The sequence below is a fragment of the Rhinatrema bivittatum genome, chromosome 7 (assembly GCF_901001135.1).
Source record: "Rhinatrema bivittatum chromosome 7, aRhiBiv1.1, whole genome shotgun sequence".
Classification (NCBI taxonomy): domain Eukaryota; kingdom Metazoa; phylum Chordata; class Amphibia; order Gymnophiona; family Rhinatrematidae; genus Rhinatrema; species Rhinatrema bivittatum.
Window position 1 is genome coordinate 179329069 of NC_042621.1, and position 25394 is coordinate 179354462.

The 25394-nt window shown below is 44.8% G+C and overlaps 1 protein-coding gene across 6 annotated transcripts in view; it reads right to left on the reverse strand.

Moving 5' to 3' along the window:
- ADK (adenosine kinase) overlaps positions 1-25394 on the reverse strand; it is a 1085903-nt gene that overhangs the window by 928345 nt on the left and 132164 nt on the right. For all 6 annotated transcript variants that reach the window (XM_029609562.1, XM_029609558.1, XM_029609563.1 and 3 more), the window contains exon 3: positions 8729-8782. In XM_029609562.1, coding sequence (XP_029465422.1) covers positions 8729-8782 — 54 coding nt within the window. The remainder of the gene's footprint in view (positions 1-8728; positions 8783-25394) is intronic.

Sequence of the window (25394 nt, forward strand, 5' to 3'; positions counted from 1 at the left end):
AATGATAAGCTACAGATTACTAGTAACAGGTTAGCAATTTTATATTTCTTTCATAACTCTGGGGTGGATCCATCTGGTCCTGGTGATTTGTTACTCTTTAGTTTGTCAATCTGATTTATTACATCCTCCACCATGGTCATAGATATTCGTTTGAGTTGCTCAGAATTGCCACCATTAAATAATGTTTCAGATATGTTCCCAATATCCTCCTCCGTAAAGACTAAGGCAAAGAATTCATTCAGTTTTTCTGCTATTTCCTTCTCTTCCCTGAGAACCCCTTTTGTTCCTCTTATCTAGCAGCCCAACTGATTCCTTCACAGGCTTTTTGCTTCGTCTGTACTAGATAGATAGATAAAAAAAAATATCTATTAGTTTTTGTTACACTAGCAAGTTTTTTCACAAAGTCTCTCTTAGCCTAACTACTGTTTTCAATCTTGCCTATTTTCATCATTTGGGTCTGCCTTCCATTTTTAGAATGATACCATTTTAGCTTTAACTGCCTCCTTTACCTCACCATTAAACTACACTAACAGTTGTTTGGTCTTCCTTCAAACTTTAATGCATAGAATACATTTTATCTAGGGTTCCAACATTTGTTTTTACTTTATTTTTAATGAATTTTTAAATTGAATACATGAGAAATTATGAGGAAAAGAAACATGTAGAGCAACAAATACAAGTATACAAATCAAAAGAAATGAAAGAAGTCTATCTAAAAAAAAAAAAAAAAAAAAATAGAAAAGGAGGGGAACTGAGGAAAGTACAACTAGAAATATAAAACTAGTCAGTACAGTCCAAGCATACCTACCAACCCCAAAAGTAGTTCAAACACTGTGACCTATAGTCCAGGAAGGTCTCTGAGAGAGGATCTATAAAAACAGATTTGCAAGGAAACTTCAGAAAAAAAGGAAGTACCAAAATCACTGACATACTGCTTTAACTGAAGAAAAAGCTTCCTCTTTTCCTGAGTTTCTTTAGCAATATCATGAAAAATTTAGATCTTCAAACCACAACATAAACTACCCTTATGTTTAAAGTACAAGATCTTTATCAGATTCCAAACAAAAAATACAATAAGGGTTGCACGAACAGACATAATGTCTTGAGAGCTCTGGGAAAAAGAAAAGCCAGAACCAGCAAAAGGTGCTAATAGAAGTCATCTGTCTGACAGCACCCTTCTAATCTGGGGGATGCCACTGATCAATCTGCCAATACCAGCCTCTTAGTTAGAACACACCTGTTTGATACTGCTTGTGTTGCCAACCGCCATGAATATTTACAGTAGTTTGAATATTTCTAACAGGTGACCCATTAGGGCCTTAGGTGGCAGCAGAAACCCAGTTACCTTTAGGGCATGGGGAAACCTTTCATTCCCTAGACCTGCCTCTAAGTTTCTCAATGGAGAATGGAATCTGACCTATTAGAGGAACTAGATGCAAAGGGTACTTATTATTCCAGGTACCCCTCTGAAACCAAAATAGAATAGTAGTTCTATATAAGCAGAATATAGGAAAATTGGTTCTTACCTGCTAATTTTCATTCCTGTAATACCACAGATCAGTCCAGACCAATGGGTTATTCATCCCTTCTGGCAGATGGAGTCAGAAAACAAAACTTTGAGGCACTGCTATTTAACTGAGTGCGCCACCTGCAGGACCTCAGTATTGATCTGTACCAAAGCCAAGATGCTTTTGTCTCTGAGAATGGGTTTCTAAAGTAACTAAAAGTTGGATACCCCTGAACTATAAACCTTGTTCGTCTAGAACCAAACCAAGACAAGGAAGTGAATCCCGTAACTGCCCTCTAAGAGAAAAATTCTGTACTAAGCAGCAAAATTTAGTAGAAAAATCAGTCTTTCAGCAAAAAACAGGAGGTCCTCTGGACTGATCTGTGATATTACAGGAACGAAAGTTAGCAGGCAAGAACCAAAATTTTCCTTTCCTGAACATACCGGTCTAGACCTGTGGGATGTATCCAAGCACCCCTAAACCGGGTGGGCCCCGGAAAGACCCAGGACACTCTCAAAGGATGGCTCACCTTGTGCCCTGACATCCAGACGATAACGCCTGGTAAAGGTATGAAATGAGGACCACACTACTGCCCTACAAATCTCCTGTGGGGACAGAAGTTGACACTTAGCCCAGGAAGCAGCCCGCACCCTAGTGAAGTGTACCCGCAAACAGACAGGAATTTGTCATCCCCTACAAATGTAAGCCGAACAAATTGTCTCCCTAAGCCAACGAGGTATGGTAGCCTTAGAGGCTTTGTCCCCTTTCTTCAGTCCACTGAAAAGGACAAATAGATGATCTGAGCGACGAAAAGCATTAGTAACCTCCAAACACTGAAGTAGCATCTGCCGCACATCCAGAAGATATAATTCTCTATCCTGAGGAGAATTTTTCGACCACTGGAAAGCCAGTAAGTTCTACCATCTGATTAACATGAAAGGCAGACACCACCTCAGGATCAAAGGAAGGCACTGTTCTCTCACTGATATTCCATTCCCAGAAATCCACAAAAATGGATCCCTACATGACAGAGCCTGAAGTTCCGAAATCCTTCGAGCTGAACAAATAGCTACCCAAAAAAAACGCTTTCAGAATCAAATCCTTCAGGGTAGCCCTTAAGGGTTCAAAGGGCAGGGAGGGGGGGGTTCCCACAAAGGACACGAAATACTAGGTTGAGACACCAATCCGGGCAGATCCTTCACACTGGAGGACATAAACAGTTTAGCCCCTTTGAGGAACCTTACCACGTTCGGATGAACAGACAAGCGTTCTACCCTGAAACCTGCCTTTAAAAGCGCACCTAAGGCAGCCACCTGCACACGAAGCGAGTTATAAGCCAAACCCTTGGACATCACCTGCTGCAGGAAATCCAACACATGCGACACCTCCACCGCCAGGGGATCTAGACGGCACTGAAAACACCAAACTTCAAACAGTTTCCAGATCCTAATATATGTCATAGAGGTCGCCGGTCTTCTAGATTGAAGAATGGAGATGATTTGTTTGGAGTAATCCTTCAATCAAAGTCTCCGGCTCTCAAAAGCCAAGCCGCGAGACAAAACGATCTTCTGATCCGAAAATATGGGACCCTGATGCAACAGGTCTGAAAGATGAGTCAGACAGAGGACCTTTCACCGCAAGTTGCACCAGATCTGCGAACCACTGTCTCTGCAGCCACTCCGGTGTCACTAGAACCACAGTCCCTGGATGTGATTCTATACACCTTAGGACCAGACCAATGAAGTGCCAAGGAAGAAAGACGTACAGAAGAATTCAGTCGGCCAAGGGCGCACCAGAACATCAAGGCCCATTGAACAGAGTTCCTTTCGGTGGCTGAAGAATCTCTCCGTCTTGGAGTTGAGCCGCGTCGCCATAAAATCCAATTGGGGAATGCCCCACCTTACACAGATGTGGTTCCACACCTCTGAGGACAACTCCCACTCCCCAGGATCCAATTGTTGCCTGCTGAGGAAGTCCACCTGCACGTTGTCTACTCCTGCTACGTGCGATGCAGCTAGGCCTTCGAGATGACGCTTCGCCCAGGCAAATAACCTCCTGGCCTCCAATGCCACTGCATGACTCTTCGTGCTGCCCTGCTGACTGATGTATGCTACAGCCGTCGTGTTATCCGAGTACATTCGAACCATGCGACCCCGGCCCAGGAGCAGAAAAACCTCCAGGGCTCAGACCACCCTCATCTCGAGGCAATTGATGGACCAGAACTTCTCCTCCGGTCACCACAGACCTTGCACTGACTGGCCCAAGCACACCACTCCCCAGCCAGAGAGGCTTGCATCCATGGAGACCACCATCCAGTCAGGAGGCTCCAGATCCATCCCCTTCTCTAAACTGGGATGAGAAAGCCACCATGAGAAACTGGACCTGGGCTCCTGAAGCAGAGGCAAGGGAAGATGAAACTTCCCCGAGCAGGGACTTCACCTGGACAACAGCACGCACTGCAGTGGTCTTATGTGTACAAACGCCCACGGGTCCAAGTTCGGTGTGGATGCCATGGACCCCAGAACCTGTAAATAATCCCACACTTTGGGCACTTCCAGACGAAGAAGACACTTGACCTGAGACTGCAGCTTCAACACCCAGTCCGCTGCCAGGAAACCCCTGCCTCCTGAGTGTCGAAGTGGGCCCCTAAGTAAACAAATGACTGAATCGGCTCAAACTGACTTTTCTGCACATTGATAACCCAACCGAGAGACTGTAAAGTGGACCTACTCTTCGGATAGACTTCTCTTGAACCAACCAATCATCCAGATACAGGTGGACCAAAATTCCCTCCCGGCGAATAGCTGCAGCCACCACCATCGCTTTGGTGAATATGCGGGGCGTCGTCACCAATCCGAACGAGAGGACTCTGAACTGAAAATGTTGACTTAACACTTTGAAGTGAAGAAACTTCTGATGTTCCTCCCCATTGAGGATGTGCAGGTATGCTTCTGTCAGGTCTAAGGAGGCAAGAAATTCTCCTTTGCGAATCGCTACCAACACGGAATGCAGCATCTCCATGTGAAAGCGTGGAACCCAAAGGAACAGATTCACCTTCTGGAAATCGAGAATGGGCCAAAAGGAGCCCTCCTTTTTCGGCACCACAAAGTAAATGGAATACCTTCCTGACCCTGCTCCTCCAGAGGAATGGGAACAATGGCCTTTAAGGTGAGTAGCCTTTGCAACGTCCCAAACACTGCCTCCCGCCTGAGACCACATAGGACTCCACAAAGGCCTCCCGAGGGAGGCACAAAGAAATCTAGAGTGTAGCCCTCTCATATCACCTCCAGCACCCAACGGTCCGAGGTAATCTTTTCCCAGTCCTCGTATAAGCTGGACAATCTGCCTTCTACAGCTTCTACGGAGGAGAGGGGGACCCTTGGCTTCATTGGACCGATTTTCCACTCCCAGTGCCCTGCCCGACGCTGACTCTGCCCGACCTGGAACTCCACGAAAGGACTGTTGGCGCCCGCCACCATTTCGAGACTGAAACAGATGAGGACTTGCCAGAACGAAACCAACGGGAATCCCAAAAACGAGCCCGAGAAGGAAACACCTTCTTACTGGGCTTCCTGTCCTCCAGCAATCTATGCCCCTTGGACTCCCCCAGGACCTTCATCAACTGATCCAGGTTCTCTCCAAATAACAGTTTCCCCTTAAAGGGAAGATGACAGAGCTGGACCTTGGACGATAAATCAGTCGACCAGTTACGTAACCACAGCAGTCTACAAGCCGCTACCGAGACCACCATGCAGTGAGCAGACATATGCACCAAATCATACAAAGCATCTGCCACATAGGCTATGCCTGCCTCCAGACCAGCGGTCTGCAATGTGCAGATGTCTGCCATGAATGTCAGCGTCAGCCCTTCTGAACCCAACAGAGACAGGCCCTTTGCATTAAACTGGCACAGACAGCTGCCCAGAGACAACACAGACCTCAAACATCTGTTTGATTTGCACCTCCAGTTTATGATCCTCAACATCCTTAAGGGACACTGCCCCGGCCACTGGGATCGTCGTCTTCTTTGTTACTGCCGAGATGGCCACGTCCACCTTCGAGATCCTCAGCAATTCCAGGGAGTCCTCCATTAAGGGGTAAAGCTTGGCCAAAGCTCTGCCCATCTTGAGGCCAGCATCCGGGGAGTCCCACTCCCGGTTCACTAGCTTTCAGATCTTATTGGGCAACAGAAAAGCACTGGTGGGTCCCCTCAGCCCATCCAGAACTGGGTTAACACCCTCATTATTAGACTCTTCCTGAGTGACCTTCACTAATTTCTCCAGCACTTGCGGGATGAGGGGGCGCAGTTCATACTTTTTAAAACAGACACACTACCCGCAGATAGTCTCCCTTTGTAAGTGGGACTCGTCGGGATCAGGGTCATCTTTTGCCCCGTCTGCGTCAAGGGTCGGTGGCACATCCGGGTCAGCCCCTGTATCGAGGGAGTCCAACAGGGACTGATCCGAGTTCTCACCATCTCTGGGACTAGCATCTGCAGCTACATGGCACAAACCCAGGTACTGAAGAATATCACCAGACCCCTGAAAGCCACTTTAGACTTTTTAGCCACAGGGGCCCACGGGCAAACCCCTACCTTCCTGCTTCCTCCACTTCTCCTAGCCAGGTAGGCCTTAATCGAGAAGGAGAATAAAATCCAGGGGGAAAACATCCCCCGATTCATCCCCCGATCCCAGGGGTCTGTCAGCCGCCTCACCTTTCCCTTGCTTGGCATCCTGCTTGACTGGGGAACGAGTGGGAGGAGAATCGCCTGACCGCCCTGCAGTCTTCTGCACTGTCTCCCCGGCAGCAACAGGAACAGACCCTGCTGACCTCCTGCTGCGATTTCCTATGCGGCTCGAGGGGCCTCCCTGCCCTGAAACGCACTTTGGGCAGAGGGAAAGCAAGTTCAGACCCACTGCTGCCACGCCACAAGCACAGCAGGTGGCCATTTTAGTGTTTGGCGCCATGTCTCCTATCGCACCCTGCGGCACTCCCTCATGAGGCCTCCCGTATGGCGATGGACTCGAGCCCCCTAAGCTATTGTCGGGCACAGATGCAATCCCCACCAGGGAGTTCCCAGGAATGCTGACAGTCGGCCCCACCAGAGCACAGGACTACACAAGGAATGAGGCCCTGTGGTTCCCTCCTGGCACTAGCGTCACAATCGACTGCAAACCCCCAGAGCCCCGGGGTTAACAGCCAGGCAACCGCCACTCAGTCCTGCACCTCCTGGCCCTGGCCGACAGCTCTTGCTGACTAAGCCCTCCCTATTTAAGTTCCTGCTAAGCTCTGCTCTTCTGCTTCTTGTACGCTGGTTTTTTGTTTTGCTTTTTAAACAAGAAACTTAAAGAAATTTTATTAAGCAGGTACTTCCCTGTCCAGAGGAAGACAGGCAAGAGGGTGACTTGGAGGGTCGAGGGAGTCAGGACTGCTGGCTGACTATCCAGTACGCTGTGGGCAAACCCAGTCAGGCGTATCCAACCCCCCAGCGGCCCAGCTCCACCTGAGGGATGACCCACGAAGATAGCTAACACCTCAGGAAGCCTCTGTGATCTGGTACCTAAAACTACAGTAAAAACAAAAAAAAGTTAAAAAAAAAATAACAGCCTGCCAATGCAGCTCCACCATCTACTGGAGTCAGAGAAATACTGAGGTCCTGCAGGTGGCACTCTCAGTTAAGTAGCAGTGCCTCAAAGTTTTGTTCTCTGACTCCATCTGCTGGAAGGGATGAATAACCCACTGGTCTGGACTGATCTGGGCATGTTCAGGAAAAGGAATTTCAAAACAAACCAATTCAGGGCTTTTATAGGCCATTAGTAGAAGAGAGTGTGTATTGAATCTCTAATTTCCTTCTACCAGCACTTGCCACCATAAAACTCATTACCTACTCATTCTACTACTGCCATATGCCTCACTCGTTCTCCTCTGCATCAACTTCCAGTCCATAGAGCCAACTGACTCCTCACCAGTTTCATTTGTTTCCTTTACTCACATTGTTAATTGTAAACCGGGTTGATGTGATTCCTATCATGAAACTCTGTATAATAAAAATAATAAATAAAAAAAAAATAATAAATAAATAAATAAATTTGTTGCTGCTAGGTACTGAACTGCCTACTACTGCTGTAGTCATACTGTACTCAGCACCACACTCCCACAATCATTCTAGCCTTGCTACTGGATTTAGCTACTAGTTAAGCACACTGACCTTTCTTCCACAAAGCAGTTCATTCCCATTGGCTCTTCTTGAGATTCTCAGTGAGTATAGAGCCCATCAAGCTAGGGCAAGAGAACATTGCAGAAATCTCATCTTTGTGAGACTTTCCTCACGCCAAATGATGTCAAATCTTCACTGAGGTGTACTATGCAGTTCGCCCATCTCACTCTGCATGTAAAACTGGCTCCAAAACCCTAAACTACCACCTAACACCTCACGTTATTAGCTGGCCCTCCTATAGTGATATAAATAGTTAAAATCTGAAGACTTCCCCAGAGGCTCTCTCTCTCTACTCCACAAGCCGAGAAATGGCCGAAATGCAATTTGCAATCTTTACTGCGAATTGCATTACAGCCATTTTGGGCACATTGCACAATTTAAAGCCAGGAAAAAAGGTGTAGTTATTCTGGAATTAAAAATATGCAATAGCGTGTGTTACGCTATCGCACAACTACGAAAATGCCCCTCATTTTCATTAATCCTGCTCAAACCTTTCCTTAAACCCGCCCCAGGAAAAGGTTGCATTCGCGCAACATGATACCATTACTATTGTATGCGTTATGGCGGGCATTAACGCCATAATGCATTTTGGTGAATGACCCTATTAGTTTGATAAAGACTGAGTAGGCAATAACAAACAGGGAATATCTGAATGCAATCTAAAATTGTTCAGATATATCTGACTTTAGCAGCCAAAGGATTATATCTGCCATCCCTCGTCAGATGTTACTGAACACTCTGGGGGAAAAAATTATCCAAACTGACAGCATTACTAGCTCAACTTGACTAAGCAATATTCAATGGATTTCTAACATAGCAGAGAGAATCTTTTGATAATTGATGTAACCAAAGGAAAAACCATGTGAATAATAAAAGCAATTTTCAACAGAATTCATGGAACACAGCCATATTAAACACTAAAGCCTTGATTTTTCAAAAGTGACTTGTCTTACTTCTAAATAAAGGAAGCACAAAAGGGAACCACAAAATACCTGAAACTTACAGCTCTTTGTGTTTGTCTTCTGCCAAGATTTGGTTGTTTGCTTTCAACCCATACCTAAAAATTGAAAAACAGAAATCAATCAATACACACAAACAAAAAATATTCTGACACTGATCACTTGAAATATCTTTCAGATACCTTGGAAAAAGTAGATTGGTCTTTTCATTTTATAGCACATATGAGAAGCATCAATAAAACCTCTATTTACCAATGAATTCCATATAAATTTGTTAAAACAATTTCAGCTTAGCTGACCAGAAAGATAGTTAGGTTGAAATACTGTGGTTGTGCAGGGCTGAAACATAGCATTATAGACCTTTCAGAGCAGAGTAATTAATTTTTTTTCCTGTAATCTATGTACTACTCTAACCTTATGGCTGGAGGGCACCAGAGAGTCTCTGGTCTGCATGTAGTTTCCCCAATGGGCCCAGTAAACGATCTGAAGGTGGCCAGAAGCATAACATACAAAGCATAAAGAAATCTGGGCTCTTCTTCCAAAAGCATATACAATATATACATATTTATTCATATATAAATATGTACACAATATTTTATTGCTCTAAAAATGCTCCAAAAATGATTGTTACAGAATCTCCTAGTATATGTATAGGAGCTATATAGTGCACTGCTAGCAGTTAATGAAATATTCAGCACTGCCTGTATTCACATATCTAGCAATGAAGGGTTTATGAAGGTTTGTGAAATCTATACTACATTCAGTGCCCTCCCTACAAAATATATACAGAAATCTTCATGATTGCAGAAAATGACATTTCATGAAGTCAGACAGATAAACATCTATTTTAAAATAACTAGAATTATAAGAAATGGCAACCTGGGTCAGACCAAGATCCACTGAGCCCAGCATCCTGTCTGACTGTGGCCACCAGGTCACAAGTACCCAGCAAATACTAAAGTAGATTGGTTTCTCATTACTCATTCTCGGGGATAGCAATAGTTTTCTCTAATCTTCCTGGCTAAAAATGTTTCATGAGTTTACAGAAAGGAATTTAAATATTTAAATTCAGTAGCAGGAATGTCCTAGAATGTAACATATTTTGGAAACATTTTGTCCAATTAATTTCTTGCACTCCAGTAAAAGCACAACTGATTTTTGTTTCTTCTACAGTTCATTTTGTTACAAAATTAACTAAAATGCTATTGTGGTCAGTCAGAGGGATTAGAATAAAAAGCAAAACTGCTTATTTATAACAGGTGCTCACCAAGGACAGCAGGATACTAATCCACCCCTGTGGGTGATACCATTCACTGCAGCCCAAAAGAGAGCACGGTCTCGAAGCTTCTTCAGTACTTAAACTGAGCCTGTACGGAAGTCCTGCATCATCATCACCACAAGGGGCTCCCTCAATCGTACATATTAGCTAGAAAAGCAACTCCTAGGGGAGGATGGGAATGTGTGGACTCTTATCCTGATGTCCTCACAGTAGGGTTGCCAACTGTCCGGACACTGAAAATCCAGTTTTTACAAGAGGCTGGGCCAAGACTGGAGAGAGGGGAGGCTGCAACGAGCCAGCCGTGGGATACAGGAAGAAACAGTCTTAGGGTGAGGAAAAGGGAGAGACAGAGGGGGACACAGGGGAAAGGAAGATAAACCACCTGTATCAGAGAGGAGGCTGTGTGTTTGGGAGTGTACCTGTGTATGTATATGAGAGAGCAGGCTGTGTGTTTGGGAGTGTACCTGTGTATGTATATGAGAGAGCAGGCTGTGTGTTTATGGGGAAGTATGGAGGTGGGTGTATATATGTATTAAAATGGCTTCAGTTGCGATAGAGAGCAAAACTGCATGAGAGAGGCTGCGGCTGATGTGTTTGGGACAGTTGAAAATGTTTTATAAAACAGAGTATATTGAGGGGGGTTCTTGAGTGGATCGACAACTGACAGAAGTCTGTAACCTTTGCCCCCCCCCCCTCCCACCTCCCCTTCCAAAGCATGAAGTTTAGTGGGGTGTCCAATTATGGTCCATGGAAAAGTTGGCCACCCTACCTCAGAGAACACCTTTTACAGGCAAACCACTTTGCTTTCCCCAAGGATAAGCAGGTAGAATTCCTGACATATGGAAATCCCAAGTTACACATTACCTAACAAAAAAGGGGTAAAATGAATGCCAATGGACTTCCAAGAAAAATATTTGCCAAGCTTACTAAATTGATTTTTTTTTTGGCTTGCTATTGGTGCTTTTAATGGTGTATTTGATTTTTTTTGCTTTGTTATACCAAACTCCAAAGAACATGTTTATGAATTGGCAGAATATAAATATTTAAATAAATACATTTTAATCCTTTTTTTTCCTTTTTGGAGGTAACCCAAAATAAAAATTGGCCTTAGGAGGGGATGGAGTTGGGTTCAACCCCTCAAAGGAGACCCTGGGGGACAGACTGTCAGAGCAAAAGTCTCCGGTCAGACTCAAACCAGGGGCTCTGACAAAATTATACTAAGCCAATGGCTTCCAACCTTTTTTGTTTCATGGCACACCTGGCACAGGGATCACTTCATTGTGGCACACCTTCAGCTTCCCCTTCATATTTCCCTCTCTTCCCCCACCCCTCAGAATCAGAATCACCTTCTCTTCCCTCTCCTCTGGCATTATCTCTCTCTCTTGAAATCTGCCCCCCCCCCCCCCCCCCCAGCCCCTGGCATTACCACCTTCACTTGCCCCCCTTCCCTCCCCCTCTTCTCCTCACTCCCTGGCATCATCACCTTACCTCTCCTTACCTCTCTCCTCCCCTCCTGGCACCAACAACTTCCTTCTCCCTCCACCCCCTGGCATCATCATCCCCTTCCCTGTCCTCTCCCTCCACCCCCTGGCATCATCATCCCCTTCCCTGTCCATTCGTCTCCTGGTTTCATCACTACCTTCCCTCTCCCATCAACCCCTGGAAATATCACCTTTTTTCTCACTCCACCTCCTGGCAAACTCCTCTACCCTTTCCCTCCACCTCCTGGCAAACTCCTCTACCCTTTCCCTCCACCTCCTGGCAAACTCCTCTACCCTTTCCCTCCACCTCCTGGCATCACATTCTGTCTCCCTCCCTTGCTGGCATTATCACTTTCCCTCTTTATTCACACCTCTCCCTCACCCCTTGCATCATCATCTTCCCTCTCTCTCCACCCCATGGCATCATCATCCTCCTCTTCCCTTTCACTCTACCCCTCTTTCTCACCCACTAGCATCATCTTTCCTTCTCCCTCCATCCCCGGCAATCATCTCCCCTTTCCCTCCATCTCGTGGCTTACCTTCCCCCTCTATCCCCAACTTCCTGGTATCATCATCTTCCCTCCCCGTACACACTGTGGCACATTCAGTTATCCCTCCACCCCCTAGCTTCATTACCTTCTCTTCCCTCTCCCTCCACCCCCAGCAATCTCCTTCTCTTCCCTTTCCCTCCACCTCGTGGCTTACCTTCCCCCTCTATCCCCAACTTCCTGGTATCATCACCCCGCCTCCCCGTACACACTCTGTGGCACATTCAGTTATCCCTCCACCCCCTAGCATCATTACCTTCTCTTCCCTCTCCCTCCACCCCCAGCAATCTCCTTCTCTTCCCTTTCTCTCCTCTCACTGGCATCACTACCTTCCCTTTCCCTCCACACCTATCCCCCAACCTCCTGGTATCATCACTTTCCTTTCCCTTTCCCACTCCCCAACCCTAAGGCACATTCAGCTTCCATCGGTAAAGTCGAGACAGTGGGAAGCCAGAGGAAGCAAGCTCTATATTAAATTTGATAACTAGAGTGTGTACAGAAGTGGGTAATAAATGTCAGTCACGCTAAGGTAAACACTAACAGACCTGATTCTAAAATAAGTAGAAATGTAAGCAGTTTGTGTAAGGCAGGAGAAAGGATCTAAGGACTTTCCCTCACAGCAGAAGGCAAATCTCTTCCATTTTAAATTATTCAATATGATGGTGTAATCCTGTCTAGAAGCCACAAGTATCTAAAACATGCCTTCACAATATCCACGGAAACAGATTATTTTGCTCTCAGCATCCAGATTATGAGGACTAAAGACCGTAAAATATATGTTCATAAAACGAACCTATAAACAACTTTACAAACAGATCCAAACCTTCAATCTGTGACTGCACTCTCGTATAAATATAACTTCAAAGAAACAATTTAACACATTAACTAATATCTGGTAACTTGCTTCTTTGGCTTTTTAATATTTATATGAGTGCGCAGTTACAGACTGAAAGTCTGGATCTGTTTGTACAATTATTTTATATTGTATATATTATATTATTTGTAAATTCTTTTAAACCACTAAATCAGAACAAGTCTGGTCAGAGCAGTGACAATAATCTAAAAAATATAAAACAGTTTTTTACTGTGGTACTGACCCTGTATTACAAATATCCTCCTCTTGTAAACCATCTCTCTCACTTCCTTTCTGGAGGGAACCACAAAGAGAAACTCATTCTGTGAATACAAGTTACATCTTGGCATATAACGCCTAACCCCTTTCTGTAAATACTTAGCCCCAACTCCATGTATTGCCTTGAACACATCTGAGACAGGATTTTAAACTTAGCTTGCTTTTCTAATGGCAGCTAATGCAGTTGCTGTAACAGTGGCATAGCACTCATTCTTCTGGTGTTAGCTGTCATTGATTGTTGTACATTGCCTTGGGCAATTTGTAGATATGATCAATATATGTAAAAGTAATGTTCCCTGCTTCCTCATTATAAGGATTAGAGAACCTTCCTACTGAAATCAATTCCCTACTGAATAACTCCAAAACAGGAGGTAAGCAGACTTGCATACCTGTGTTCTCAGAAGACAGCAGGATGCTAGCCCTCACAAATGGGTGACAACATCAGATGGAATCCAGCATGGAAACTTATTTCAAAGTTTCTAGAACTTTGACTATGCCTCCTTGAGCATTGTTTTCTCTTATATATATATATATATATATATATATAATCTACCATTACTACTACTGTATGATCTGATTTTATTTGTTCTATCCTCCTATTACTCAAATAAACTTACATTCCTAAGTACCTGGAACTGTGATGTATTGAATCAAAGTTTGTGTGTGGCTATTTGTGTAGGGAATAAGCTCCTGAGATCAAGCCCCCAGTTATGAACCCAGTAATTGTGTGTGTTTATACTGGGTAAGCCCCCAAGGTAGTCCTGTGTGCTTGCAGGTGATAAGCCCCTCAGATAGTCCACGGCATAGACCTCAGTGAGATTAGTCCCCCAAGTAAGAGCCCCTGGGCAGAATTCCAGTGTGCATGGTCTGAACCCAGAACATGGGGGGCGGGTGGCAGCCTGAAAACAAATAATGGACCTTAGGTGGGAACAAAGTTGGGTTTTCCACCTCAAACAGGCTCCGAAGGACAGACTGGCCAAACCTACTGTCGCATCGGCCATCCTTATCAAAACAATGATGAGATGTGAACGGGAGGAGAGAACTCCATATCACAGCTCTGCAGATCTCCGCCATGGGAACTCTTGCAAGTGGACCACAAATGGATCAAAGTGGATCAAACAAAATGAACCTGGACATGGCCCAGAAGACGCAGTTCCACTTGGGCATAACAGAACATGATGCAGTTTGCTAGCAAATTAGAAAGTATCAGTTTGGCAAAAGCAATGCCCAACTTATTTCTAGCAAAAGAAACAAAAATTTGGGTGGACTGTCAATGGGCTTCTTAGGCTTCCCTTGATGCTCAGCCCGGTCTTTCCCCAGTGCATAGGTCGTGGACGAAGAACCTGGTGTTTTCAGCCTAAAAGAGATAGACAAAGGTCGGAGTATGGTGCCCCTATCCATGGTGACCTTGAAGGAATAGATAGTCCCATCGATGTCAATGGCGAGATGCGACTCTGTAATCCTTCGGTGCCATCGATGCAGATGTCTTGGACTTCTTTAACCCAAAGAGCTGATCCATCTTGTCGAGTCAAATCAGACATCCCTTCAGGGTCATCTGGGCGCACAAGCGGCAACCCTGGATATCATGCAATGCCCCTAGGCAGAAATGGTCCTTGGGTACTAGAGGTATTGGTGAAAACCAGACGTGGCCATGATGGGGCAAAACATAAAAGTGTAGAAGAGTGGAACGATGGCAACAGGCATCAATAACCAGCAAGCACAGAGGCACCGCCACCATGGGGGGGGGGGGGGGGGGGGGGGGGAAGACAGACCATGAAAATAAACTTACCTGAAACGATGAAAACCCTGACTTAGGGACAACTACAGGGAGACACTGACATGGACCCAGTAACAGACCGAAGAAAAGGATCGTGAAAAACCAAAATAAAAACAGGTTTCCACAAGGCAAAAACCAAGTTTTTAGGGCTCAATCAAACGGCAAGGCTCACAGCTCCATGGGATTTAAAAAAAAAAAAAAGACTGAAAAGGGACCCCATGTGGATGCTGGTATGCTGGGCATGCTCAATGTGCCTAGTCAAAGTTTCTAGAAACTTTGACATAAAGGTTTTCCCACACTGGGCTCTATTTGATGATGTCACCCATGTGTAAGGACTACCATCCTGCTTGTCCTCTGAGAAAATATATTGTCTGGAAACTGCAAATAAACTTAGATTGAGGAATCCTGAGCATGATCAATAATGCACAAAATACCACACATGCTAATTTGGAGCTCGGAAGAAGCTTCAAGCAAGTGCTTCACATTGCTGCCAACATCACCCACATGTAGTGACTTATCTTTCTTTTCCTAAGAGGAAAAAAGAAGGGAGGGGAACAGATTTTCCTCTAACAACAATCAGATCAATAAGTCACATGATGCTATTTTATGCCCATGCAGCATGATTCTTCCAGAAGTTTCTAGGAGAGCATTTTAAGCATATAGTGTTGTTTCCCATCTCCTATTGAACCTGCAGCTGCTCAGTTTTGTGTTTTTGATGTTATTCTGTCAGAGAAGAAGGTGGCCATATGTTGATCATTGCAACAATTTTTTTTTTTTTTTTATTCCTCAGGCCATTTTCTCCATAATATGAATATTTGTTGAGCCTAGCTCCCCTTCGTCCAGTGGAAATTCCAAAGTTTCGCCGCTATTTCAAGTTTAAATGCTGTGCACTGACATGGGTTTTATTCAACATTTTTCTAAGCGACACAGTGAAGAGGTTAGACGGTAAAATATGTCATTTTGCAAATGACATTAAGATTTGCAAAAAGTGGAAACCCCTGAACAACTACAGAGAATGAGAAGCAATCTAAGAAAGTTAGAGGAGTGATTGAGCAGCTAGGATTCAAGGCCAAGAAGTGCAGAGTCATTCATGATATGCAGTAATCCAAAGGTGATTGGGAGCAAAAGACTAATAATGTGCACAGACCAGTAGAGACACTTAGGGCCGGATTTTAATACCTACACGTGGGTGTACATTTGTGCACGCAACCCGGCGCGCACAAACGTATGCCCGGTTTTATAACATGCACAATAGTGCACCTTGTGCGCACCGAGCCCTTGGGGAGCCCTGCTGGCTTTCCCCATTCCTCCAAGGCTTCTCCGAAATCGGAGCAGCCTCGCAGGGAACTTTCCTTCCGCCCCCCCCCCCCCCCCCTCCTTCCCCTCCCTAACTCATCCCCCAGCCCTACCTAAACCCCCTCCCCCCAACCTTTATTTTATAAGTCGCGCCTGCCTCTGGGCAGGCGTAGGTTGCGCGAGCCGGCCAATGGCCGGCCCGCGATCTCGGGCACAGCAGCAAATGGTTGCTGTGCCTGGAGGCTCCAGCCCCACCCCGCCAGACTGCCCCGCCCACGCCCCTTTTTTCAAGTCCCATGACTTACACGCGTTCCGGGGCTTTACGCATGCCGCCGAGCCTTTTGAAAATAGGCCCTACGCGCGTAGGGCTTTGAAAATGTGCCCTACAATGTCTGCCAATCTAAAGATAGCAAAGCAATGTGACAAGGTGGTGGCTAAGGCCAGAGGGATGCTGGGCTGCATAGAGAGGCATAACCAGCAGGAAAAAGAAGGCAATAATGCCCCTGTGCAAGTCTTTGGGGAGGCTTCACCTGGACCACTACATTCAGTTCTGGAGACTCTCTCAAAAAGGATGGAAACAGATGAGAGAAGGGCAACCAACATGGTGTGGAATCTGCACCAAGAGACTTGAGATGAAACTGAAGGACCTCAATAAATATACCCTAGAGGAAGAAAGACAAGGAAGAAATGATGCAGACAAATTCTTGACAGGTATTAAAGATGCACAGGAATCTAACCTTTTTCATAGAAAGAAAGCTGTAGAACTAGAGGTCTTGTTATGAAACTCCAATGTTAGATTCAAGAACAATGTAAGGAAATATTTCTTCATGGAAACAGTGGTGAATATATGGAATGCCCTCCAGGAAGAAGTGAAGACAAGAATGGTAATGAATTCAAAAGGGCATGGGACAAACAGAGGATGCCCTAGCAGCTAGAGCATAGAGATGAAGAAATGAGGTGACCTATGTTAACTTTAGTATAAAACTTTTCTCCATGGGGGGGGGGGGGAATCTCTACAGTTACAACTCTAAATAACTTGCTAGGTAGACTGGATTGTCCATTTGGATCTTTACCTGCCATCATTTACTATGTTTCTATGAAAAAGCAAGATTTGATTCCCAGCTCAAGTTTTATGCTCCCTTGATTGGTGATGATACAGTGGCAGCATTCACAGCTCTGGGGGAAGGCAGGAGGAGAAGAGTATCACTGTACAACGTTGACACTTAGTAGCCAGATTCAAGGTCAATGACTGCAGGGTTTTGAAAGCAACCAAAAAATTGTCACTATAACGAGTGTCCTCCAGCATTTCCTCATGCCTCCCCTCCAAAATCAATACTGCAGCTTTCTTGTCCCCTGCTAGCCACTGTGCATGCATATTTGGTTCTTATAGCTGTTCCAACTGCTTCCATGTGCTTTCTATAAAAGAAAAAGTGTAGCTTTTGCTACTGTATCATATTTTGGTACATTGAGGTTAATAGATATCAGACCAAGATCTCTATCCTGACCAGGGTATATAAGTACCTTGCCTTTTACAAAGATAATCTTACATGGCAACAAAAAATATTCAGTAAAGGTCAGCCTGTTGGTTCAGTGGCAGTGGTGTGCACTGCCTTGCAGGAGACCTGCATTTGATCCCCAAGCTCAGCATCTAGCAATTCTCCTCAGCCAGCCTGGGTTGCTGCAGACAACTCTGGGTGAAAGCATCTCAGCTATCATTCAACACCACCTAATGTTCAGACTTAGTGTGCATGTGTACCATGTTTTGGAAGGAGCCATGATCTGCATCTCCTTGCCAAGACCTACTGTGGCAATGGCTAGCCTAGATTCGAGGAGTATTATAAAATGGTCAAGAACTACAGGTAGTTAGGGATAAATGCAAGTTCATTTTAGCATACTCTACCATAAACATGCTGGAAAGTGCATGCACAAGCATGACATGGAGAAATAAGGTCTTACCTGATTAATCTCCTTTCCTCAAGTCCAGTCAGACCAGTCAGATGAGTGGGTTGTACACCATCACCATGACCAGCAGATGGAGACGAAGACAAACAGGCTCACTGATATCTCCCTTATATGCCATCATGCTGACCTCAGTCTGCCAGTATTACCTATAAACAAGCAAACTGTGAACAAATTTAACAACCTTATATTCTTTTTGTTTGTTTGTTTTTTGTACAAACCCAACAAAAATATAAAAGAACATCCAAAAAGAACTCTGAGAAAAAACCTCATAACATACCTGAATGCAGAACATATTGGAGCATAACAACTCCTTTTGTACTTAAGAAGACAGGAATTTGGCAGCACAAGGTGGATTCTGAACTAGTCTGACTGGACTCAAGGAAAGGAAATTATCAGTTAAGACTTTATTTCTGCTTCCTCTTCATAGAGTCAGACCAGTACCCAAGCTACTCCTGAACAGAGCGGGTTGTTGCCAAACCCACTATCAGTACTTCAGCAGCAAATGTAGCTTCTTGTCTGGCTCCCACCCAACCAAAAATGCTTAAAAAAAGGAAAGCATGGATGACCAAGCCACTACTTTGCAGATATCCCCAAGAGAAACCAAACGCAGCTCCACACAATGCCAACTAAGTCCAAGTATAGTGTGCCCGCTCCTGCTTAGGCAAGGGCAGCTATAAATCTCTTTAATCCAACAAGTTATAGAGGCCTTAGATGTCATCTTGCCAGTTCAAGGTCCACCAAACAAACAAACAAAAAAAATCCTATCAACTTCTTGAAGTCATCAGTAAACTTGAGATACCGCAACAGAACCCTGCACACATCCAAATGATGCAATGTGCAATTTGCTTCATCCATATATCTACTGAAGGAAAGTAAACAAACCAACTAATTTAAAAAAAAAAAAAAAAAAAAGCAGAAACCATTTTTATAAGGAAGGCATCATCTGAATCCTGATCAGGTCTTAAGAAAATCTCCAAAAAGGGCTCTCTGCAAGATAAGGCTTGCAACTCTGAAGTTCTCCTGGCCAAACATATAGGTTTTTAAAGTGAGCAAACTGATCGTAATTCCTTGAATAGGCTCAAACTGTGGCTCTACCAGAAAGTTAGAAGACCTAAGTTTAGGTCCTAGGAAGGAACCAAAGCCTGCAATGCAGGCCTAATGTTTCACTCCCTTCAAGAAATGAGACATCTAGTTGCTAAGACAAGGATGTTCCCTGAATCAGACCTCAATAAATACATAGTAGCTGCCACCTGGACTTTAAAGGAATTAAGAACCAATCCCTTGGAAAAGTCATTTATTTAGATTTTTATATTCTGCTTTTTGGCACTTCAAAGTGTCATCAAAGCTGATTACATTCAGGTACTATAGGTATTTTCCTATCCCCACAGGGCTTACAATCTAATTTTGTACCTGAGGCAACAGAGGGTAAAAAGTGACTTGCCCAACAATGGGATTTGAACCCTGCTTTCCCTGGGTTGTAGCCTGCTGCCCTAACCACTAGGCTACTCCTCCACTCCAGTCCAGGTCATTCTGCAAAATCTCAAATATTTTCAGATCCAAGACTTTCTGGGGACTTGTTTCTCAGACACCAATGTTCAAAAATTCTACAGACTCGAACATAAGCCATAGAGATTGACATCTTCCTGGTTTTTAGAAGGTATTCATTACCTTCCCAGAATAACCTCTCTAAACTATAGCAAGGGCAAGTCATAAGCAAAATTCAATCTGCATCCTCATGAAGAACCAGACCTTGGGATAATAGCTCACTTTGGTCAAGAAAGAGTAGGACATTGCCATAGAGCAACACACTAGATCCACATACCAAGGACACCTCAACCAATCCAGAGCCACTAGAATTACAAAGGCCTGGACACCCAGATACTTTCTCAATCACTCTCCCTATCAAGGATCATGCAGGAAATACATACTAAGGTGCCCCTGACAGCCAACTTTAAACCAGACTATCCAGAGCGGATAATCATATCTCTCCTTCTGTAAAACTTGCTTACCTTGGTATTCCCACTGGTTGGGATCAGATCCATCGGTTAAACCTTCCACCAAGATACTATCAAGTTGAATACTATCAAAACAAGACCACTCTCCTGGATCCACTGAATGCAGATTGAGAAAATCAAGTTGAACATTTGCTATCCTTGTTATATGAAAGGCCGATATCACCTTCAGATATTTTTTGGCCCAGACAAGCATCACTACTACCTCTTCTGCCACTTCATGTCATCTTAGTGGGTCATGAAAGCCATCATCATGGCACTTTCAAACATTATCCTAACCCAGGGGTCGGGAACCTTTTTGGCTGAGAGAGCCATGAACGCCACATATTTTAAAATGTAATTCCGTGAGAGCCATACTAACTACAACCCCCCACCCTCCTGACTCCCCCAAGACCTACCAAATTAATTTACTACAACCCCCTACTCTCCTGACTCCCCCAAGACCTACCAAATTAATTTACTACAACCCCCTACTCTCCTGACGCCCCCAAGACCTGCCAAATTAATTTACTACAACCCCCCATCTTCCTAAACCCCCCCCCCCCCCAAGACCTGCCAAAAGTCCCTGGTGATCCAGCGGGGGTCCGGGAGCGATCTCCTGGACTTGGGCTGTCGGCTGCCAGAAGTCAAAATGGCGCCGACGGCCCTTTGCCCTCACTATGTCACTGCGGTGGACCAATGGCGGCTGTAGCCCCTGTGACATAGTAAGGGCAAAGGGCCATTGGCGCCATTTTGACTACTGGCAGCTGACAGCCCAAGTCCAGGAGATCACTCCCAGACTGCTCCTGGACCCCCACTGGACCACCAGGGACTTTTGGCAGGTCTTGGGGGGGGAGGGTCAACAGGGTGGGAGTTGTAGTAAATTAATTTTGGAGGTCTTGGGGGGCATCAGGAGGGTGGGGGATTTTGTTAGATTTTTTTCTTTTTTATTAAAGATTTGTCTGCGAGCCAGAAGCAGCCATCAAAAGAGCCATATCTGGCTCCCGAGCCATAGGTTCCTGACCCCTGTCCTAACCTCTCAGAAGCTAAGCAAAGTATAGAAGAGCTAAGAGAATGGCTCTGGATTCCAGACAATTGATTAGCCACTGGGATTCTTCCTTGAACCATCGATCATGAGCAAAACATTCCAAACAATGAGCTCCCCAACCCTTCAAGCTGGCATCCATCATACCATACATCCAGGCTGGGGACTCAATATTCATGCCCAAGGTCAGATTTCCTGGAATCAGGGATCATTTTAAGCTGGTTTGGACCTTCTCTGGCACCATCAGCCATATGAAATAATTCTGAGGTTGCGAATTCCAGCTGGACAGCAATGGTCTCATGAGAGGCCATGCCCAGGAAAACAAATCCAATGCTGCCATCATGGAACCAAGGAATTGCAGATAAGAACATAAGAACATACATTCAACCTCTGAGTAAACAATATGATGAAAGAATTTGCTGATGTAGCTTCCAAATCCTCTGCTCCTTCCAACATACTGACCTGCTCTAGTGTTGAATACATTCCCTAGATACTCCAGAGTCTGAATGGGAAAAAACTACCCTTGGCAAAAATTGACCACCCAACTAAGTGACTGCAAAAGCTGGATCACTCTCTCAGTGGCTACAGCATTCTCCTGTTAAACTTTGACCTTATCCAAATAAAGGGTGACCAAAACACCTTCCTTCCACTGCACTGCTACCACTCAACTATCATCTTCGAAAAGGTTCTGGGAGCCATGGCTAACCCAAAAGGAAGCATCTAAAATTAAAAATGCTCCCCCAGCACAACGAAATGAGGGAATTGCTGGTATTCCCTCCTTGTAGGGATATGAAGATATGCTTCCATGAGATCCAAGTAGTTCAAGAACTCCCCTTTTTCACTTCCAGAATAAATGGCTTCAGGGTTTCTATCCTGAAGCGACGCATCCGCAGGAACTTGTTGACCTGTTTCAGATCCAGAATGGGGCAGAAGACCCTGTCCTTCTTGGGCATCACAAAATAAATCGAATAGCACCCCAGACCACCATGGACCTTGGGCCCCAGGACAACCACCCTCAAAGAAAGAAGATTGTCCAATATTACCCACACAGTGTCTCGCTTTAGCACAGAATGACAAGGGGAACCATAAAAGCAGTGAAAACTGATCAGAGAAATTCTAGGGTGTAGCCCTCCAATAGCCTCCAGCACCCAATAATCAGAAGTGATTTGAACCCATCCCCAACAGAACCTTGATAAATATTTGATCTCTCTGGAATCAGAGACTAGGCCTCCTAACCTTCATCGTGAGGAATGAGAGACTGTCACTCTCGAGGAGCCATCTTTATCACTTCTCTTGGCCAAGTGACAGGAAAATATCTGCCAAAGGACTGGGATCTTTGAGAACCTGATGACCTTCCTTGCTTAAATCACCTAGAATCCCAACACTTATTTTGCACTGGGCAAAGAACAGGAAGCACTCCAGAAGCCTGGACTCACCCCAGGAGTTGGCTATTTTCTCAAGCTCCTCTCCAACAAAAGTGGAACGTTATATATGGCAGCTTGGTCAAATTGGTCTTAGAAATAGAGTCCACAGACCAACTGTGCAGCCGTAATAGTCTCCTCGCTGCCACCATGGATGCCATTCCCCTGGCCACTACCATCACTAGATCAAAGAAGGCATCTGCCAGGTATGCTGCCCCGGGCTCCAACTTAAGAGACTCTTCCTCCAAATCTTCTTGCGCTGCCCCAGACAGAAACCAGATTTCACCACAACAGAGCCGCTATCTGCTGGCAGCTTCAAATGCCTGCTTCAAGACAAATTTTATCCTTGTCTTCTGTATCCTTCAGTGCTGCTTGACCTTCTGCTAGTATAGTGCTCTGGTTTCTAACTAAACAGACCAGTGCATCCACTCTTGGAAACTGCAGTCTCTCTCATTCCTGAGAAACCAGGGGATACAGCTTGGCTAAAGAGCAACCGCCCTTAAATTTAGCCTTGGAGAAAACCACTTCAGGTCCACCAGATCCTTTATATTCTGATGCAAAGGACAGGACATCAAGGGTATTTTAATATTGACCATAATAGAATCTTCGCAAGAACTGAGAGCTTTCTCTTTTTTTGTGTTTTCAGCTGTATTCAACATACTTAAGGACTGCGTAATCCCAACTGTTCCCTTTGAAAGACCCAGACAATGGCGGTGTTATCTTTCACTTCAGGAGGATACTCCCCATCTTTCAAATCCTCGACAGAGAGAGTATGGCAGTTCCTGAAACTGTCCAGATAGTTCTCAACATCCTTCTCCTCCTCCACGTAAGACTCTTCTCCCTTAGGCTTTTTTCTATTCAAGGCTCCTTCTACAGAAGGGCTCAGAAGACCCAAAAAGGATCCAGAACCTGAATCCTGCACCATTGAAAAGGCCTGCTGAAAACATTTTAAAAATTCATGGGAGAACATGTCTAGGCAGGGGGACGACACATCCACCATTGTGGAGGCAGCAGCAGCGAACAGAGTAAGCAGCCTGTTCGGAAGACACTGCAGAGTCTCCAGGAACCTGATCTTCGGCATTGAGGGAACAAGGACCCAGCTTCCCTTCTCCTCCACGTGGCTCCAAAATGGCCACTGTCTTCCCCCCATCCCCTGGCCCACAGTAATATGTGGTTGAGCCTGCTCTGCTACTGTGAATCCCTCCAGAGCAGGTAATTCAATGCTCTGTAGCTCTCCTTGCTCGGCCAGATAAACACGAAGACAACCACCAGGCCCAACAGTTCAGCAGAATTTTCTTCTCACACTCTGCCAATGCCACCATGACTTACACACTCTTCTGTTGCAGTGCCGTTGCCAAGATAAATATTGTCCAGCAACTCACCCTCACTCTAAGGAAGCTGGAAGAAGGCAATGCAAGAAGATCGGTATATAAAAAACCAAAAATAAATAAATAAAATAAATCCTACAGTTGCAGACAGTCCTGTGGTGATCAAATAGCTCTATGCTGTCAGTTTTTTGGTTTGTTTGTTTTGTTGGTTTTTTTTTTTTTTTTTGGGGGGGGGGGGGGGGGAATAATTATGGCCCAAACAAGGGATGCTAATACAGAAGGAGAGCAACAGCCAACAGGAGTAGGACAGGAAGAAAGGGGTAACAGGGAGGAGGAGTAAAGACCCCCAACCCAGTATAGAGGTTCCCTGGCGCAAGCCCTGCTCAAACAAAGGAAGAACACCAAGGGCGCACTCCACTGTCACCTCAGGAGTCGCCTGTCTTGGGCCAGGGAACTTCTATACTGCTCAACAGAGAGGGAGTAGTCATCTTTCATCTCAGAAGCTGCCAGACAAGAATTCGAATTCAGCCTACCAGGCCTCAGTCCACAACACAGGATGCACCTGTGCCATCTGCTGGAGACTGAGAATACTGGCAGGTAGAGGTTAGCAGGGATGCATATAGGGATGCTGTCAGCAAGTCTGTCTCTGTCTTCAACTGCTAGTGGGGGAACATAAACCACTTGATTAGACGGATTTGATTTGATGAAGAGGAAAGGCGCATTTCTCTACATAACAAGGAACATTCATTTTGTAATACCGTACAGTGAACTTCCAGAATCAGCTGTTTCCCAGTGGAAGTGGGGCAGAAGACTGCAGCTCCTGCCCTGAGGTCTGCTGGATAGGCAAGGGAGCCAGCAAAATGAAATCAGGTGGCCCATTACTGTCAGATGGGTCCCAGGACTTCCGCTGCGAGGGCACCTAGTGTCAGGAGGTTTACATGCATACGGATGGACAGACCTTAACAGGTGAGCTTGCAGTAGGCAAAGCATGCCTAAAAATACAGGATTTTCTCAACCCTATAAGGCAGAGCTTTCCAAACTTTTCATGTTGGTGACACACTTTTTAGACAAACATAATTTCGGGACACAGTAATTCATCTACTAGCAAACCAGAGGTTAAAGGTTAAATGAACAAAATGTATTTTGACAATTTACGTATGTTTCCTTAAATATAAACATAATAAAATGTTTCACGACACAACCTATCTTGTGAAAACCTTTCATTTATATTAAAAATATATAATATTCCAAGATTAATGTTATTGTTATAATTTATGAGTAACAATAATAAAACAAAGTTATTGTGTTATTCAATTTACCTCTTTAATGAGATATATGAGCTTGATGGACACAGCTTTTGAATATTTGATGTTAATAAAAAAGTCCAAAAGGTCTTCTGCGTAATTTTAAAAAGCTGGCCAGTTTCACACTATAAAATTATTGATAGCCT